This window comes from Chionomys nivalis, chromosome 5 (assembly GCF_950005125.1).
Source record: "Chionomys nivalis chromosome 5, mChiNiv1.1, whole genome shotgun sequence".
NCBI lineage: Eukaryota > Metazoa > Chordata > Mammalia > Rodentia > Cricetidae > Chionomys > Chionomys nivalis.
Window position 1 is genome coordinate 91,240,959 of NC_080090.1, and position 18,175 is coordinate 91,259,133.

Genomic DNA, 18,175 nt, shown 5'->3' on the forward strand with positions numbered 1-18,175 from the left:
AACTGAGAGCTGCAATCAATAAAATAGAAACAAAGAAAAACAACACAAAAAATGAATAAAACAAAGAGTTTGTTCCTTGATAAAATCAACAAGATAGAAAAACACTTATCCAAACTAAAAGACAAAGAGAGAATATCCAAATTAACAAAATCAGAAATGAAACAGGGGATATAACAACAGACACTGGGGAAGTCCAAGGAATCATTAGTTCTTACTTGATAAAACTGTACTCCACAAAATTGGAAAATCTGTAAGAAATGGATAATTTTCTCAATAGACATATCTTACCAAAGTTAAATGAGGATGAGATAAACAATTTTAGTAGACCTATAACTCCTAAGGAAATAGAAACAGTCATTAAAATTCTCCCAGAAAAAAAAAAAAAAAAAAAAAAAAAAAAAAAAAAATTCCAGGACCAGACAGTTTTAACACAGAATTCTTCCAGGCTTTTAAAGAAGAGCTATGCCAATATCCTCAAATTGTTACACAAAATAGAAACAGAAGGAACATTGACAAATTCATTTTATGAGGCCACAGTTACCATGATACCCAAACACATTTATGTCCACTCTTATGAAAAATAAATGCAAAAATTCTCAATCAAATACTCAAAAACTGAATCCAAGAACACATCAAAAAGATTATCCATGACCAAGCAGGCTTCATCTCTGAGATGCAGGGATGGTTCAACATACAAAAATCAGTCAGTGTAATCTACCATATAAACAAATTGGAGAAAACACACACACACACATATATATGTATATTCTCTTTATATACAGAAAAGGCCTTTGACAAAATGTAGCACCCCTTCATGATAAAAATCCTAGAGGGATTGGGGATATAAGGAACATACCTAAACATAATAAAGACATTTTACAGCAAGCCTATTGTCAACAGCAAATTAAATGGAGAAAAACTCCACTAAAATCACAAACAAGACAAGGCTATTCACTCTTCCCCAATCCTACTCAATATAGTACTTGAAATTCTAGATAAAACAATAAGACAATTGAAAGAGATCAAAAGGATACAAATTGTAAAGAAAAGTCAAAAGTATCACTATGTCCGGATGATATGATATTATATATGAGAGACTCCAAAAGTTCTACCAGGGAACTCTAACAGCTAATAAACACCTTCAATGAAGTGGCTGAATATAAGATTAACTCCAAAAAATCAACATCCCTTCTATATGCAAATGACAAACAAAGAAATGAGGGCAGCACACCCTTCTCAAAGGCCACAAATAAAATATTTTGGGGTAACTAATCAAGTGAGTGATAGATTTTTATGACAGAAACTTCAAGGATTTGAAGAAAGACATTGAAGAAGATATCAGAAAATGGAAAGATCTCTCATGCTCATGAATTGGTAGTGTTAACATGATAAAAATGGCCATGTTACTACCAAGCATGATTTGGAAGTACAAGATTACTGCCAAAGCCTGGCGGTGGTGGCGCACGCCTTTAATCCCAGCACTTGGGAGGCAGAGGCAGGCGGATCTCTGAGTTCGAGACCAGCCTGGTCTACAAGAGCTAGTTCCAGGACAGGCTCCAAAACCACAGAGAAACCCTGTCTCGAAAAACCAAAAAAAAAAAAAAAAAAAAGATTACTGCCAAAAGCAATCTACAGATTCAACACAATCTCCATCAGAATTCCAACACAATTCTTTATAGATCTTACAAGGACAATACTCAACTTCATATGGAAAGACCAAAAATCCAAAATAAGTAAACTAATCCTAAATAATAATAGAATTTCCAGAGATATCACCATCCCTGATTTCAAGCTGTATAGAGTGATAGTAATAAAAACTACATGGTATTATAAAGACACATTAATATATGGAATCGAATCAAAGACCCAAAAGTAAATCCACACACCTAAGAACATGTGATTTTTGATAAAGAAACCAGAAATACACAATGGAATAAAAAAAAATCTTCAACAAATAGTGTTGATCAAGCTGGATATCAGCATATAGAATGTGGTAGTTTGAATGTAATTGGCCCCCATAAATTCACAGGGAGTGGCACTGTTAGGAGCTGTGGCTTTGTCGGAGTAGATATGGCCTTGTTGGAGGAAGGTTTCCTTGAGATACTGCCCAGTATGCCAGACCATTTCATGTGGCCAGCAAGATATAAAACTCTCAGCTGCTTCTCCAGCACCATGTCTGCCTGCATGCTGCCATGCTCCCTACCATGATGATAATGGACTGAACCTCTAAACTATAAGAGAGCCACCCCAATTAAATCTTTTCCTTATAAGAGTTGTTGTGGTCATGGTGTCTCATCACAGCAGTGGAAACCCTAACAAAGACAGAAGAATGCAAACAGATCTGTATTTATCACCTGTGCGCAACTCAACTCCAAATGGATCAAAGACCTCAACATAAAACCATATACCCTGAACCTGATTGAAGAGAAAGTGGGGAACAACTTTAAATGCATTGGCACAAGAGACAAGTTCCAGAAAAGAACACCACTTAGCCCAGCCCCTAAGATAGATAATTAATGGGACTTGATGAAACTAAAAAGCTTCTGTCAGGTAAAGGACACTGTCAGACTGACAAAGCAGCGGCTACTGAATGGGAAAAGATTTTTACCAGCTCCACATCTAACATAGGGCTGATATCCAAAATATATAAAGGAGTCAAGCAGGCATGCATGGGTCTCCCTAGGAAGGGGAAATAGAATAGGGTTTGTGGGGAGACTCAAGGCTGGTGGGGATGGGAATAGGAGGGATGGGGTGGGGAATATAGGGAGAGAGGATTGGAAGAGATGACTGGAATTGGAGGGCATGGGGTGGGATGTGGAAACCTAGTGCAGTGGAAACTCCCTGGAATCTGCAAGGGTAACCCTAATGAGTCCTCCTCTGGGTCTGTGGATTGTAGCACGGTTATCATTAACTCAACAGCGAATGTGCACTTATGAGTGAGTATACACCGTGTTTGTCTTTCTCGGTCTGGGTTACCTCACTCAGAATGGGTTTTTTTCTAGTTCATCCCTTTGCCTGCAAATTTCACTTCCTTACTGCTGAATAATACTCCTTTGTATACATGTACAACATTTTCTTTACCCACTCTTTGGTTGAGGGACATCTAGGTTGTTTCCAGTTTCTGACTTTCATGAATATAAGCAACTATGAACATAACTGAGCAAGTGTCCTTGTAGTAGGATGGAGTATCCTTTGCGTTTATGTCCAAGAGTGGTGTAGCTGGGTCTTGAGGTAGATTGATTGCCTGTTTTCTGAGGGACCGCCATACTGATTTCCGTAGTGGCTGTACAAGTTTTTGCACTCCCACCAGCAATGGAGGAGTGTTTCCCTAGCTCTACATCTTCACCAGCAATGGAGGAGTGTTTCCCTAGCTCTATATCTTCACCAGCATGAGCTATCTCTTGTGTTACTGATCTTAGCCATTCTGATGTGTGTAAGGTGGAATCTCAAAGTAGTTTTCGCTTGCATTTCCTTCATAGCTAAGGATGTTGAACATTCTTTTTTTTTTTTTTTTTTTCTTCCGAGACAGGGTTTTGCTGTAGTTTTAGAGCCTGTCCTGGAACTAGCTCTTGTAGACCAGGCTGGCCTCGAACTCACAGAGATCTGCCTGCCTCTGCCTTCCAAGTGCTGGGATTAAAGGTGTGTGCCACCACCATTGCCTGGCTGATGTTGAACATTCTTTAAGTGTTTCTTAGTCATTTGAGATTCTTCTGTTGAGAATTCTCTGTTTAGATCTGTACCTGTTTTTTAAATTGGATTGTTTGGTTGGTTGATGTCTAGTTTCTTGAGAAAAATGATGAAAATGAGAGAGTTAATTGGGGAATCCTGCAAAGAGGGAGAAGAGGAATGAATTATGGGGACCAGAGAGGTGGGGGACACCAGGAGAGGAATTCACTAAGCAGGGCTCATGGGGCTCACAGAGAAAGAAGTGACAACCAGAGCCTATATAGGTCTGCACTAGGTCCTCTGCACATAAGTTACGGCGGTTGGCTTGGTGTGGGGGCTCCTAACAGTGGGAGTGAGGGTGTCTCTGACTCTTGTCTGCTTTTGGGACCCTTTTCCTCCCACTAGGTTTCCTTGCCCAGCCTTCATGTGACGTTTTGTTCCTAGTATTATTGTATCTTACTGTGCTGTGTTCCTTTGATATTCTTGGGAGGCCTGCTCTTTTTGGGGGGTAGATGGTGGTGGGAGTTGAGGTGAGGGAGGACTGGGAGGAGTGGAAGGAAGGAAAGCTGTAGTCAGAATGTATTGTATAAAAGAATAAATAAAAATAAATCTTTTATGTCTATCTGAACTATAAATTATGCAAGTCCTATAAGTGAAGCAAATATGCACTCACTTTCTTTGTATTCTGGTAGAACAAGTAAAAGGACTCATTTATCATCTTAGCTAAATGTCCTTCTGGAGATACTGTGAATCATATATAAGTATCCTAGAAGTGCAACTTCTATCTGCATTGTCTCTGGCTGATTCCATCATATACTCATACTCTTTTTAAAATGAGAAAAAAAAATGTTTTGTTTTTAGAAACAGCGTTTCTCTGTAGCTTTTGAAGCCTGTCTTGTCTGCCTGCCTCTGCCTCCCGAGTGCTGGGATTAAAGGTGTGTGCCACTACCACCCGGCAAGAAAAAAATACCTTTTAAAGTGTAGATTAGACACATCCATGGACACAAAATAAACAAGTAGTAACGAATTTCCCTTCTGTATTTATAAACCTTTTCTTAACATAAACATACTTGGTAGTGTGGTAGATGATGATCAGATAACCCAATAATTAAAGAATATTCATTCTCCATTCCATAATCACTGTTGCTTGGAAATTTACACTTTTTTTTGTTTGTTTGTTTGTTTGTTTTTCGAGACAGGGTTTCTCTATAGCTTTGGTGCCTGTCCTGGAACTAGCTAGACCAGGCTGGCCTTGAACTCACAGAGATCCGCCTGCCTCTGCCTCCCACCACCGCCCGGCTTGGAAATTTACACTTTAAAATTATGTATTTAATATAAAGGAAAATCACAAAGGAGTTTCTTTGCTGTTGTACAGAACTGTGTTGCAATTATAGAATGTAATTTTATTTTAAAAATTTGAAATCAGAAAATCAGATTTTCTTTGAAAATCAGAAAAAATAGCTGGGCTTGGCAGTGGTGGTGCATGCCTTTAATCCTAGCACTCAGAAAGCAGAGGCAGGTGGATCTCTCTGTGAATTTGAGACCAGCCTTATCTACAGAAAGTTTTAGGAAAAATGTTCTATTTTTATGATGGTAAGTGCAATGCCAAATTGAAAGCCTGACTGATTTTTTTTCCATATAGACAGATAAGACATGATAATAAAGAAAGAATATCTAGGAAATCAATGTCTTTACAACAAATTCATGGAAATATTTAGTTCTTGGTGATATTTAACCCTGGTTTGACTTGTGTGAGGTTTTGTGTTCTATACCTGGTACTTCAAAACAAGTAAATAAATCATTGTTTGAAAGTGAAAGGATATAATTGAAATGCATGTAAAATAATTTCCTATGCCTGTTTGTATTCTCAAGGATAAGGACTTAAGGACTACAAGTCTTAGGCAGTCATAGAGAAGGCATAAAAGACGATAAGAAGCCGGGCGATGGTGGCGCACGCCTTTAATCCCAGCACTTGGGAGGCAGAGGCAGGCGGATCTCTGTGAGTTCGAGACCAGACTGGTCTACAGAGCTAGTTCCAGGACAGGCTCCAAAGCCACAGAGAAACCCTGTCTCGAAAAACCAAAAAAAAAAAAGACGATAAGAATTTTAATGGTATGTGACACTTAGGGCATCAGAGATGGAGCTTTCTTCCCAAGCAGACCACCGGCATAAGGAAACATTATATGGAAGCATTCCTGTTTTTTGTTTTTTTTTGTTTTTTTTTTTTTTTTTGGTTTTTCGAGACAGGGTTTCTCTGTGGCTTTGGAGCCTGTCCTGGAACTAGCTCTGTAGACCAGGCTGGTCTCGAACTCACAGAGATCCGCCTGCCTCTGCCTCCCGAGTGCTGGGATTAAAGGCGTGCGCCACCATCGCCTGGCTTGGTTTATTTTTTTTGTTTTGTTTTGTTTTGTTTTGTTTTGTTTTTTTTGGAGCATTCCTGTTTTTTGTAAATGTTATCTTTTTGTTCACAAGATAACCTGGAAGATTATATGCTGATCGTAACAGTAGCCAAGACACAGCCTAAGCATACCTTGTACACTGCTGTTCGATCTCAGCATGACCTTGGTCCTGACACATTTTCGCTTTATTGCCTAGTATGTTCCACTGGTCTTCTTCTTTATGTTGGGGGTTAGTGAAGTCCTAAATGAATGTGTTTTGTTTGTATTGTTTGACATAGGCATGAGCATATCAACTACTTACACCTTTGCTCCATGGGAGTGAGGAGTGGCACAGCCAGGAGGCTAAGAAATGTAATGTTGAAAGCAAATGTTGACTGTGTGCAGAAATGTCTACCATATCTCTCTGTTCTTAGATGGTTATGTCATGTCTAGAAGACTTTCCCCACGGAGAATGCTTACCAAGATTAGCTAAGCCTGTTTCCTTGTTCAGCTATATAGAATACCCCTGCCTCCTTGGTTGTCTGTGTGTAATAGCTCTACCTCCTTCATTAAGTGTAAGCAATAACCCTGCCCCCTCTTCAGATGTATATAATAAACATGCTAGATTCCAAGATTTAAAATATATATATATATATATATATATATATATATATATATACACACACACACACACTTTATATATATGTGTGTGTCTCTCTGTGTGTGTGTGTCTGTGTATATACATTTGTTATCCCTGAAGAATGGATAGGGTGGGAGTAAAGAGAAAGGAAAGGCCTTGAGGGAAAAGTATTTTTGTTTTTATACCTCTTAATATTTTTATTAATTTCTTTTATTACCATAATAATTTAGTTGGAAATATTGCAATATATTAAGAACATTTGTATTGTTCCAGCTTTTCATGCAGATTGAGGCTCTCTTCCCACAAAAATTTGGAACTTGGATCGAGTATGCTAAAAGATACTGCAATGCACACGTCAGGTAGGATTATTCTCCATAAGCTTTTATCTGCACAACCTTGAAACTCTAAGCATTAAACGCTGTTATCATTCCTCATTCCAGTGGTCTTCAAACTTACTGTAGCTGTGAAAGGATTTCTTTAAGTAAAAACTTGTGTAGGTGACCTACACAAAATGTAAAAGAAATAGCTAGGTGTGGTTCACACGTCTTTGATTCTAGCACTTGGGAAGTAAAGAGTCGAATTGCCAGAGGCCATACTTGCCAATACGTAGTGAGTCCTTGTCAAGGATGAAAGAAGATGTGCCTGTTTGTGAGGTGTGTGTGTGCATGGAGGTGTGTTGTCCTGCTATTCGTTTGACTGTGTGGGGTGTCAGGCTTAGATGAGGCAGGATTTGGTGTTACAGTGATGTCTTAGTTACTGTTCTCTTGCTCTGAAGAGACTCTGTTACCAAGGCAACATAAAAAGAAAGCACTTAATTAGCAGCATGCTTACAGTTCCATGACCATCATGGTGGGAGTAAGGTGGCAGGCAGGAAGGTATGGAGCTGAAGCAATAGCTGAAAGCTTATGTCTACATCGATCTGCAAGTTGGAGGAAAAGAGCTAGACAGGGCCTAGTATGGGCTTTTGAAATCTCAAACTTGAGAATCAAACATTCAAATATATGAGCCTATGGGGACTGTTCTCATTCAAAGCACCGTAAGTGGAGAGATGTATAGAACCTGGTATCAGTCAGTCCAGGGGCCGTCCTGCACTGTTTCTTGTTATGTGTTGTGATAGTTTTGTTTTAGGAAGTTAACTTAATTCAGAGTTTTAGTTCCTTTTAGATACAATTATGATTCCCATACATGATCCTTCCTAATATTTGTATTGTTGCCATGACAGGTCTGTTTGACATAGTCTAGGTGTTGATTAAAACAAAAAAGCAACTGAACAAACAACCTTAATGGTGACCTTTGCACTGGAGATGCCAAATTTGTTCACATGATATATATTACCTACATTTCCCATTGGACAACTAGAACAGGCTAAACACTTAATCGGCAAGTCTGTCCTATTGTGCATTTCTTTTTTAAAATTTATCTGTTTTAATTTTATGTGCATTGGTATTTTGCCTGCATGTATGTCTGTGTGAAGGAGTCAGATTCCCTGGAACTGGAGTTAGAGACAGCTGTGAGCTGCTCTGTGGGACTGGGTCCTCTGGAACAGAAGCCTGTGCTCTTAACTGCTGAGCCCTCTCTCCAGCCCCCTACTGTCTGTTTCTTGATTACTATATGTCATATGACAACAGTAGTGTGTACCTCACTTATTAATGCCAAGAGAGAAATATCTCATCTCTGTGAAATGTTGTGTATTGGTGTAGGTTATCTTCTGTTTTCTACTTACTTGATAAAGTCATTTCAAGGGCACTGTGCTTCTCAAAAGCATTTTCTTTCTTTTTAACTATGTGTACATGTGTATGTCTGTAAATGGGTATATGCATATGTGAGTGCAGGTATCATGGAGGCCAGGATAGAGAGTCAGACCTCCTGGAGCTGGCATTTCAGCTATCCCACATGGGTGCTGGGAACTGAACTTAGGTCCTCTGAAAGAGCCGTATGTGCTCGTAAGGGCTGAGCGATCTCCAGCCCTCTGAAGATGTTTTCTTCTACACCCATTTCAGAAGTCTTCCTACTCCTTCATTCCTTTACCTTGAAAGCACTGTGGTTCCATAATCTTTTATTCAGATCAAGGCATTTCCTGACATTTCAAGTTAGGCTGTGGGATGCTTTATTTTCATCCACAGTGTTTTTATTCTGGAAAGGTGTCATTTTCACACTATAATTTTACAGAATGCAATTATGGATCGTTATTCCATCCTAGACCCATATTTTATATTTGAAATGTCATGCTGCATTCAAAATAAAGTTTTAGTGAAATGCTTGAGCAAGAATGTTAACTTTGTCTTTAAAGAACTTATTAAATTCCAGAGACATGCCCTAAAGAAGCATGTTAATGCATATAGAATCTGAAAAAAGAACTTAGGGTGTAAGTAACCAAATACCACATACCCCATATGATTTGAGAGGCATAGGGAAAAGGGATCACTCAACCAGGATACCCTTACCCAAATGCCATACGTTAGTCACTCTTCTGAATTCTATGTAGAGGCAACTATAAATACACATGGGATCTGGAGAAGGAAGCACAGTGAAGAAATTGATTAACATTGTTCTAGCATGGGAAGGTTTAGAGCCCACTTAGTCCCCATGTGCACTTTGGGGGTTAAATCACTTACCCTATGTCTTGCTATTTTCTTTTGTATTTCTTCCCCATTGTTCTTGACTTTTTCTCTCAGCATGAGAGACTTCAGAAGTGGCAACTTTACTAAATATTCCTGTACTTACAAGAAGACGTGTGGCTGATGCGGCCAAGCATCCTCCAGCAAGAACTCTCCTTAGTGTGTGCTTTGGAGCCAGGTGTTAAGGCACAAGCCTTTAATACCAGCCCTTGGAAGGCAGAAGCAAGTAGATCTCTGAGTTTGAGGCTCTTCTGGTCTACACAGTGAATTCTAGGCCACCCAAGGGCTACATAGGGAGACACTGTCTCAAACTAAAAACAAAGTTGTGCTTTGGGAAGTCATCTGTCCTTTTTTATGTTGGGCTTAAAACTTAAATTATCCTAGGAAGATTTGGGGAAATTGTGCTTGCTTCTTATGCACATGGTCCAAGGTTCTTTCCCCGGGGTGGGGTATCAAGTTCTATGCCAGCTCCACTACTTAGGAGAATTACTTGTCTAAATTTTCTTGAGAGGGAAAATGCAGATTGATAATATACTCAAGGCGTTAATTCCATTTACAGCATGGTTGGGGTTATGTTTACCTCCATGTATCTCCAGCACTGTTCCATGTGCAAATGACTCAGATCTGAAATAATAGTTAATATACTGAATAATCAAGGTATGTTTGAGTAATAGTTAAATAAGACGTAGGATAAATTCTGCATTTGTCCTTGGAAAGTCAGATATGTGTTGAAGCGATGTGAGAACACAGTGTCTTTATTTCAGTTCCAACAGACTTCTGATTTTGAATCCTCCTATGCTGAGTTGGTGTATGAGGCCATTTCATGCCCCTACTGCCTCTGACTTGATTTTTAATTAATCCATTCATTCAAAAAGTATTTTGGGGGGTTGGAGAGATGACTTGGTGGTTAGGAGCCCTGGCTGCTCTTTCAGGGCCCCCAGTTGAACTCCCAGCACTCACATGACAATTATAATAACCATCTATAATTCCAGTTGCAGAGGATCCGACATCCTCCTCTGGCTTCCACAGACACCAAGCTCACTTGTTTTGCGCAGACTTACATTTAGGCAAAGTTCATATATATAAAATAAAATGTATTTTTAGGTTACCTGCTATATACTAGGCTATAATGTTAGCTATCAGATATGCTCCAGAGATCAAAATAATCCAAACTTGTCAGGTGGTGATGGGGCACATCTTTTTTCCTAGCACTCGGAAGGCAGACGCAGGCAGATCTCTGAGTTTGAGGCCAGCCTAGTCTACAGAGTGAGTTCCAGGACAGCCAGAGCCAAATAGAGAAGCTATGTCTTGAAAAACAAACAAAAATAATCCGAGCTTTCACTGAATTGTCAGTTCGGGCCCTAGCTGTATAATTGCAGTTTTGATGAATGTCATGGAAAGGGTGGAGGAAGGAAGGGAAGGGTGCTGTGGCTGAGGGCGCCAGAGCGAACCAGTAAAGATAGCTCAGAAGCATCCTGTGAGCAAATCTATTTCCTTCCTTTTCAGGACGTGGGAGTTCTGTACGCTAAAGCCAAAACGAGAACTCACTGCTACCTTGAGAAACTAAAGCAAGTCCTGCTCAGCTGAACAATCATCCTAGAGCTAAACCAAGATCTTTAGACAAAGACAGCTAGTTAGGAGTTAAACAAAAATAGAGTTAGGTAGGAGTCAAATTACAATCTAGTTCATCAGAATGGGAATAGGAAGACATTGGAGGTGGCTTCCGTTTTTCTGTTTCTTTTGTGAGTGTTACTTATTATTGTTGTGGGCTTTTTTTGTTTTGTTTTTGCAATAGAAATACATAAGAAAATGTACTATTTAATCATTTTAAGTATAGTTTGATAGCCTTAAATAACATTCATATTGTTGTTGCAAACCATCAGAACTTTTAATGCTAACACATTTTATCATCCTAATCTAAATCTCTGTACCTATTCAACAGTGGTCTCCATCTCTTAATTCAGCCTCTGCACTGTGAACTTGTAAAGTGTGGGAGAGTCATGTGTGATAAGATTTACAAGTTTCTTTGTTATATTTTTACATGGCTCAAAATCTTAAACTAATAGAAGAGTAAGAGCATTCATATTTTTGGAAAAGAGATTAGTGTATTAAAAACATAAGCATTTTTGTACTTTTGAATTTTTACCCTTTTTTCTACATAAATATTTGTCATAGTTGCAATGTCATATTGTAGAGATTATACTCTAGTTTCAGAGATGCCAGAGATATGAGGGAGTTTGCATCATTAAGTGGCATATTATTGGGGCTATAACATACTTTCTGGAGCAATAGGGCTTAAGGGAGTTTACATTTTCTTATCAAAAAGATGTCTTGTTTAAAGAAATGAAGAAGTAGGGGGTTAAAAATCCAAAAGTTGACATGGTCTGAACTTGTGCAGGATGGAAATTGAGACAGTGAGATTAGTAGCATAGGTTTGCTAGCAATGCCGAGTCTCCAGCTGAGATCAGTGTCACAGATTAGTGGTGGGGCCGGTCTTCTCGGTGAACTTCCACAGCAGTGTGGTATAGGCCTGAAGTACGCCTAGAGTTGGATCTAACACTGGGAGTTTTGTACCAACTTCCAGTGGACGAGAGGCTGAAGGACAAGGAGGATTGGTTATCCTGGTTAGACTCAGAGGCCAGCATGGGAACAGGAAGGCTGCAACAGTCACGTGCCCAGAACATCATGGTGAGCAGGGTACCGTGCAGCGCAAATGAATGGTAGTAGAATGAGCAGAGACTAGAATTATTATCATCATTATTATTTTTTTTTCTCCTATCCTGTATTTAATAAACCAGAACTCTGAAATAAAGATTTTTATTTCATAAAATATCAGTATTTTCACAATTAGGATAAAGTAAACATTGTTTCTGTCTGCTACTTGTAGTTGACATTATAAATGGTTTCCATAAAAACAGAAGTTTCTGACTCACTTAAATATTTGCCTACATGCTTATTGGAAGCTTCTGTAGCCTTTTCTCAGCAGGAATTCCTGGTTATCTGAATTCTCTCCTTTCTTTGAGATGGTCCAGTTTGTATTCTTCATCAACGGCTGCATCATTATAATCAGCAGTTAGACATCCTTTCAATGCAGAATTTCCTTTCTGGCATTTTACTAACATATGGATTTTGGCATCCTTGTAACTTTTAGTAAAATATTTGACTTGTTCAGAACACCTCTCTCTGTCCTTGTCTCGTCATTTTTGGAATTAGAACATCTTTTACAGCATGCCTGATATGCTGCTCTGCAGGGCCAGCATCATCTTGGCGGGTAGATAAGAAGCAGCTGCTTGGTTGGAGTAGAAACAAAGCCATTTAAAAATGGGAAAAGGAGGTTGTGCGCATGAGTACTGGTGCCTATGGAGGCCAGAGGAACTGTAGTTGTTAGAATTCAGGCATTATGCTGGCCTGCCCTGTCATCTGGCAGGATGTACCCAGGCTGTCCCCTGGCCAGCCCAAAATCCTAATCTGTACACAAGTGCAAAGGTCCTTTAAGATACAAGCTCTGCCCACTCCTGATCTCTCTCTCTCTTCCCATCAATTCTTCTGAAGAACCAGATCTCTGTCTCTCTCCTTCTCCCCGCCCCAACCCTTCCTTTCTCTCTGTTTTTTCTTACCTTCCCATTTCTTTTTTTGTTTGTTTGTTTATTTTGGTTTTTCGAGAGAGGGTTTCTCTGTAGTTTTGGAGCCTGTCCTGGAAGTAAATCTTGTAGACCTTGAACTCACAGATATCTGCCTGCCTCTGCCTCCTAAGTGCTGGAATTAAAGAGACACCACCACATCTGGCTTCTCTTCCCATTCCCTTTATCTCCACACTCAAGGTCTTTCTGCTTGGTGTACTCAGTCACCTGCTGCGGTCCTCACTCTTGCCATTTTACAGTAATTACAGCAATTAGAAGTGATTGAGAGCCATCTGATGTGGGTGCTGGGAATTGAACTCTTGTTACCTGCAAGAGCAGAAAGGTCTCTTCAGTACTGAATCATCTCTCAAATTCCAAGAGTAGTTTTCAGCTTTTCAGATAGAGCTGATTTCTGGGTAAGATTATAGCTGTGAAAACGCAGTGCAGGGAGTAGGCTTGTAGGCGCTCATAAAGACAAGAAGAACAAAGATGTAAGAGAGAACTGAAAATCATATTTTAAAAAGTTTATTTTCTTTTGAGGTCATAATTACATCATTTCTTCCTTTCCTCCCTCTGTTCCCTCCCATCTACCCTCTCCTCAAATTCATGGCCTCTTTTTCTTTAATTTTGGTGTGTGTGTGTGTATGTGTGTGTGTGTATACGTGCGTGTATGTTCCTAAATAGGTACATATAACCTCCTCAGTCCATATAATGTTACTTGTGTGTGTATGCTATCAGGGCTGACTAGTCCGTATTGGATAACCAGTTGGTGTGCTCCCTGGGAGGACTATTTCTTCCCCTCGCGGCATTCCTTAGTGGCCTGTGGTATTTGTCTAGGGTTGAGGCCTCCTGAACGTTATCCCTTCAAGTTATCATGTCTATTGGTGTCATCCTTGTTCCTAGGAAGCATTTTTTTTGGTTTTTCGAGACAGGGTTTCTCTGTGGCTTTGGAGCCTGTCCTGGAACTAGCTCTTGTAGACCAGGCTGGCCTCAAACTCACAAAGTTCCGCCTGCCTAGATGGTGCTCAATCTTACAAAGCTATTGGAATTTTGGAAAAGGAGACCTTAGGGGAACAAGTTCTTAAATTAAATTTAAAGCTCTGTCACATTTTTCTGTCACATTTTAAAGGAATTAGACTTTTTTGTCTTTGTGTCACTAAGAGAAAACTAGGCCAGTAGTGAAACTTATTTAGGTTGTAGATTTTGGCTTAACTCGAGAACTTTAAAACTTGTTATGTATGTAGAATTGGAGGAGAGGGCTCTGAGGACCAAACCCCTGTCCTCATGATTGTATGGCCAGCACTTTGCTTACTGCGCAGTCCTCCTAGATGGCTTGTATAATTTTTTCCAGGAGTGTTTGGTAGAACTCAAGAGTAAGTCCACCTGGGCCTGGTGTTCTCTGTTTTAGATATGAATATTAATTAGCAATTCAATATTTCAATAATGCAGATTTCCTTGGGTTGTCTCTTCTCAACCTAACATATCTTGTGTGTGTACTGCACAGTAGCCATAAGTAAAGACGTGGTTATTATTTGAGCAGCAGCATTTCTCAGCTCTATTCTGGGAGGAATTTCATGTGCATAACCATATATAGCCACTTGTAATTTCAAATAAAGAAAGGATCCAACATAATGCAGAGAGAAAATAAGTTAAGGTAACTAAAAACATGTACTTTAATATGTAAGTAGATTGAGACTATATTAGAACACAATTAAAATGAGTATAATAAATAAGTTTGTATTTATGGTTATATGAAATCTGAAACTTCTTCAATTATGATATATGCACTATTATTTTATGTGCCACCAAAGGATAATTTCTGAAGCTAAACTGATTTGCTCAAATGTAAATTCCAGGTATATAAATTTAGAGAAATATAAATCATAAAATTGATGAAAATTTGGTGGGTTTAGAATTGTGGATACTGTTATTACGAAAGCTAATATATACCAGCTGTGTCTGTATGGTAGCCAGTACACCACAGCTGTGTCCATATGATAGCCAGCACATCACAGCTTGTCCAGATGGTAGCCAGCACATCACAGCTGTGTCCATATGATAGCCAATACACCACAGCTGTGTCTATATGATAGCCAGTACACCACAGCTGTGTCTATATGATAGTCAGTACACCACAGCTGTGTCTATATGATAGCCAGTACACCACAGCTGTGTCTATATGATAGCCAGTACACCACGGCTGTGTCTATATGATAGCCAGTACACCACGGCTGTGTCTATATGATAGCCAGTACACCACGGCTGTGTCTATATGATAGCCAGTACACCACGGCTGTGTCTATATGATAGCCAGTACACCACGGCTGTGTCTATATGATAGCCAGTACACCACGGCTGTGTCTATATGATAGCCAGCACACCACGGCTGTGTCTATATGATAGCCAGTACACCACGGCTGTGTCTGTATGATAGCCAGTACACCACAGCTGTGTCTGTATGATAGCCAGTACACCACGTCTTGTCCAGATGGTAGCCAGTACTACACTGATGTCTCCAAACAGTAGTTAATAAATCACAGTTATATGTATTACAGCTTAGCCACCAGAGTATTTTGGGGTCATTGGCCTGGTTTTCCACACTGACAAAGTATTCTGAGTTGAGTTTCCCACCAAACAATGTAGGATATCCCTTTTAGCTAACGTTATTTACAATATCTAGAAAAATGCAGTATATGATAAAGTTGTACAAAAATAGTCTTCTTAGCTGCTGTTGCCTGTTCTTAGGCATAAAAGGAGTAGATTTGTTATTTCAGTTCTCACTTTACACTTTTGTTTCTGGGCTGCAGCAATACTTGTCTTGACTTTGTCTCCAGATGTGAACTTCTGTGCTCTCTCTCTGTTTATCCACCCTGATACATCAAAGTTTCCACACTGTGTGAAAGTCTTTTCACTTAGTTTTGGAGCTTTGTGTATGTATTGCTTTAATAAAAATATTCTTTTAAAATAAAGCTCTGAAATGTTAACAGTACCTAAATGTCATATGCTAGTCTAAAGTAGTCTCTGAAGCTAGGCCTGGTGGGGTACTCCTGTGAGTGATCTCAGGACTTGACAGGTCATCCTTGGGAACATATTTACTGATCTTGAGGTCACCCTGGGCTCAAGAAACGCTGTCTTTTAATGTAAATAAAAAAAATCATGAGGAAGGAAGAAGGGAAGGGGGAAAGGAAGGGAAACAGAGGAGAGGTATTGGGTTGGGGCGGTGGAGGGGAGGATAGTGGCTGCAACCAAATGTATATATGGACCCCTGCGGAGACAGCAGAGGGCCTGTGATTTGTACAAAAGCAATTCCTCAATTGCATAAAGGTTTACAGAGATTAGTGCAGACACCTTGGCCATACGGTTTTTTCTCTATACATACTGCTATTTTTAGCCATCACCTTTGGTTACTAGAAGCAAGTAGTAAAAATGGTACTTGAATATATAGTGCTCCATACAGATGAAATGTTTATGGTTTTATAAGATTTTTAAATTTTTAATTATGTGTATATGTGTATCTGTATATTGGTTTGTGCACAAGTGCAGTGACCAGAAGAGGGCTTCAGATCCCCTGAAGCTGGAGTTACAGGTAGTTGTGAGCTGCCTACCATGGGTTCTAGCAACCAAACACTGGTCTTAGAAAGTCAGCCTGTACTCTTAACTGCTGAACTGTCTCTCCAGCCCCAATTATTTATGTTTGTAGGTATAGGTTAAAAATAAGGAGGGCTGGAGAGATGGCTCAGTGGTTAAGAGCATTGCCTGCTCTTCCAAAGGTCCTGAGTTCAATTCCCGGCAACCACATGGTGGCTCACAACCATCTGTAATGAGGTCTGGTGCCCTCTTCTGACCTGCAGACATACACACAGACACAATATTGTATACATAATAAATAAATAAATATTAAAAAAAATAAAATAAAATAAGGAGGAAAACATTACATAGTAAACAAACTGTTCAGCTCTTTTCCACCCAACAACATTTATCATTATTGCTAACATCAGATATATACTTTATTTATCCACATCATGGTATGATGTACAAGCTAAATAATATATCTTTTTTTATTTTTTGTTTTTAGTTTATTTTATTTTAAATGAAGTATAATTATATCATTTCTGCTTCCAATTCCTCCCATGCCCCTTCCTGCTCCCTTTTAAATTCACGAGCTCTTTTTCTCTAATTATTATTGTTGTACACATACACACATGGTTGTACACAGAGAACAAGGTTTCTCTATGTAGCACTGGCTGTGCTGGAACTCACTCTGTAGACTAGGCTGGCCTTGAACTCTGAAATCTGCCTGCCCCTGTCTCCAGAGTGCTGGGATTAAAAGTGTACCCCACCACATGAGGCTTTATTTTGTATGGAATTTTCAGGGACCCAGAATAACCTAAACATGAAAAAGAAAAATTGACTAGAAGGCTTGGTTGTACTGATTATTCACGGCAGTATGGTAGTTATACAAGAACAGATGTCTAGGGCTGGCAAGAGGACTCATATGTGAAGGCACTTGCTGCCAAGTCTGATAGCCTGACTTTGAGTCCCAGGATCCACCTGGTACAAGGAGAGAAGTGACTCTCAGAACTGGTTGTCTGACTTCCACATGTACTGTACTATATATAAAATAAATAAATGTAAAAAAAAATGTTTAGGAAAGATATTCAGCCTGATCATTGTGGTTATGCGCACCTTTAATCCCAGCACCCGGAAGGCAGAGACAGGCGGATCTCTGTGAGTTCGAGGCCAGCCTGGTCTACAAGAGCTAGTTCCAGCACAGTCAGGTCTACACAGAGAAACCCTGTCTCGAAAAACCAAGAGAGAGAGAGAGAGAGAGAGAGAGAGAGATACCATTAAGAAATTGAACTGGGCATGGTGTAGTCCTAGTGCTCTACCTGGCTGAGGCAGGAGAATCACAAAATTGAAGTCCACCTGGGTACCTTGAAAAGAGTACTCACAGAATGGGAAAAATATTTGCAAATTGTGCCCTTGGTAGATGACATGTGTCTAATATGGGTATAGCTCTTAGAACTCAGTACTAAGACCAACTCAACTAAAATGAGCAAGCGATATGAATAGACATTTCACAATAAAAGATATATAAATGACTAACAAACATTTTAAGATGCTTTCTGTCATCGGAGGAAGTGACTCAAAACTACAAGAGAGATATGTATACCTGGCAAGACCCACAAGACTAGATAGATACATGTTGGTGTGGAGGATATGTCACATGGTGTGTCCTGGTTTCCCTTTTCT

The 18,175-nt window shown here is 39.5% G+C and overlaps 1 protein-coding gene and 1 pseudogene across 2 annotated transcripts in view; one reads left to right on the forward strand and one right to left on the reverse strand.

The window, feature by feature from the left end:
* Positions 1-18,175, forward strand: part of Zranb3 (zinc finger RANBP2-type containing 3) — a 162,927-nt gene that overhangs the window by 77,504 nt on the left and 67,248 nt on the right. For both annotated transcript variants that reach the window (XM_057770825.1, XM_057770827.1), the window contains exon 6: positions 6,958-7,043. In XM_057770825.1, coding sequence (XP_057626808.1) covers positions 6,958-7,043 — 86 coding nt within the window. The remainder of the gene's footprint in view (positions 1-6,957; positions 7,044-18,175) is intronic.
* LOC130874491 (COX assembly mitochondrial protein homolog) lies at positions 12,248-12,617 on the reverse strand (annotated as a pseudogene).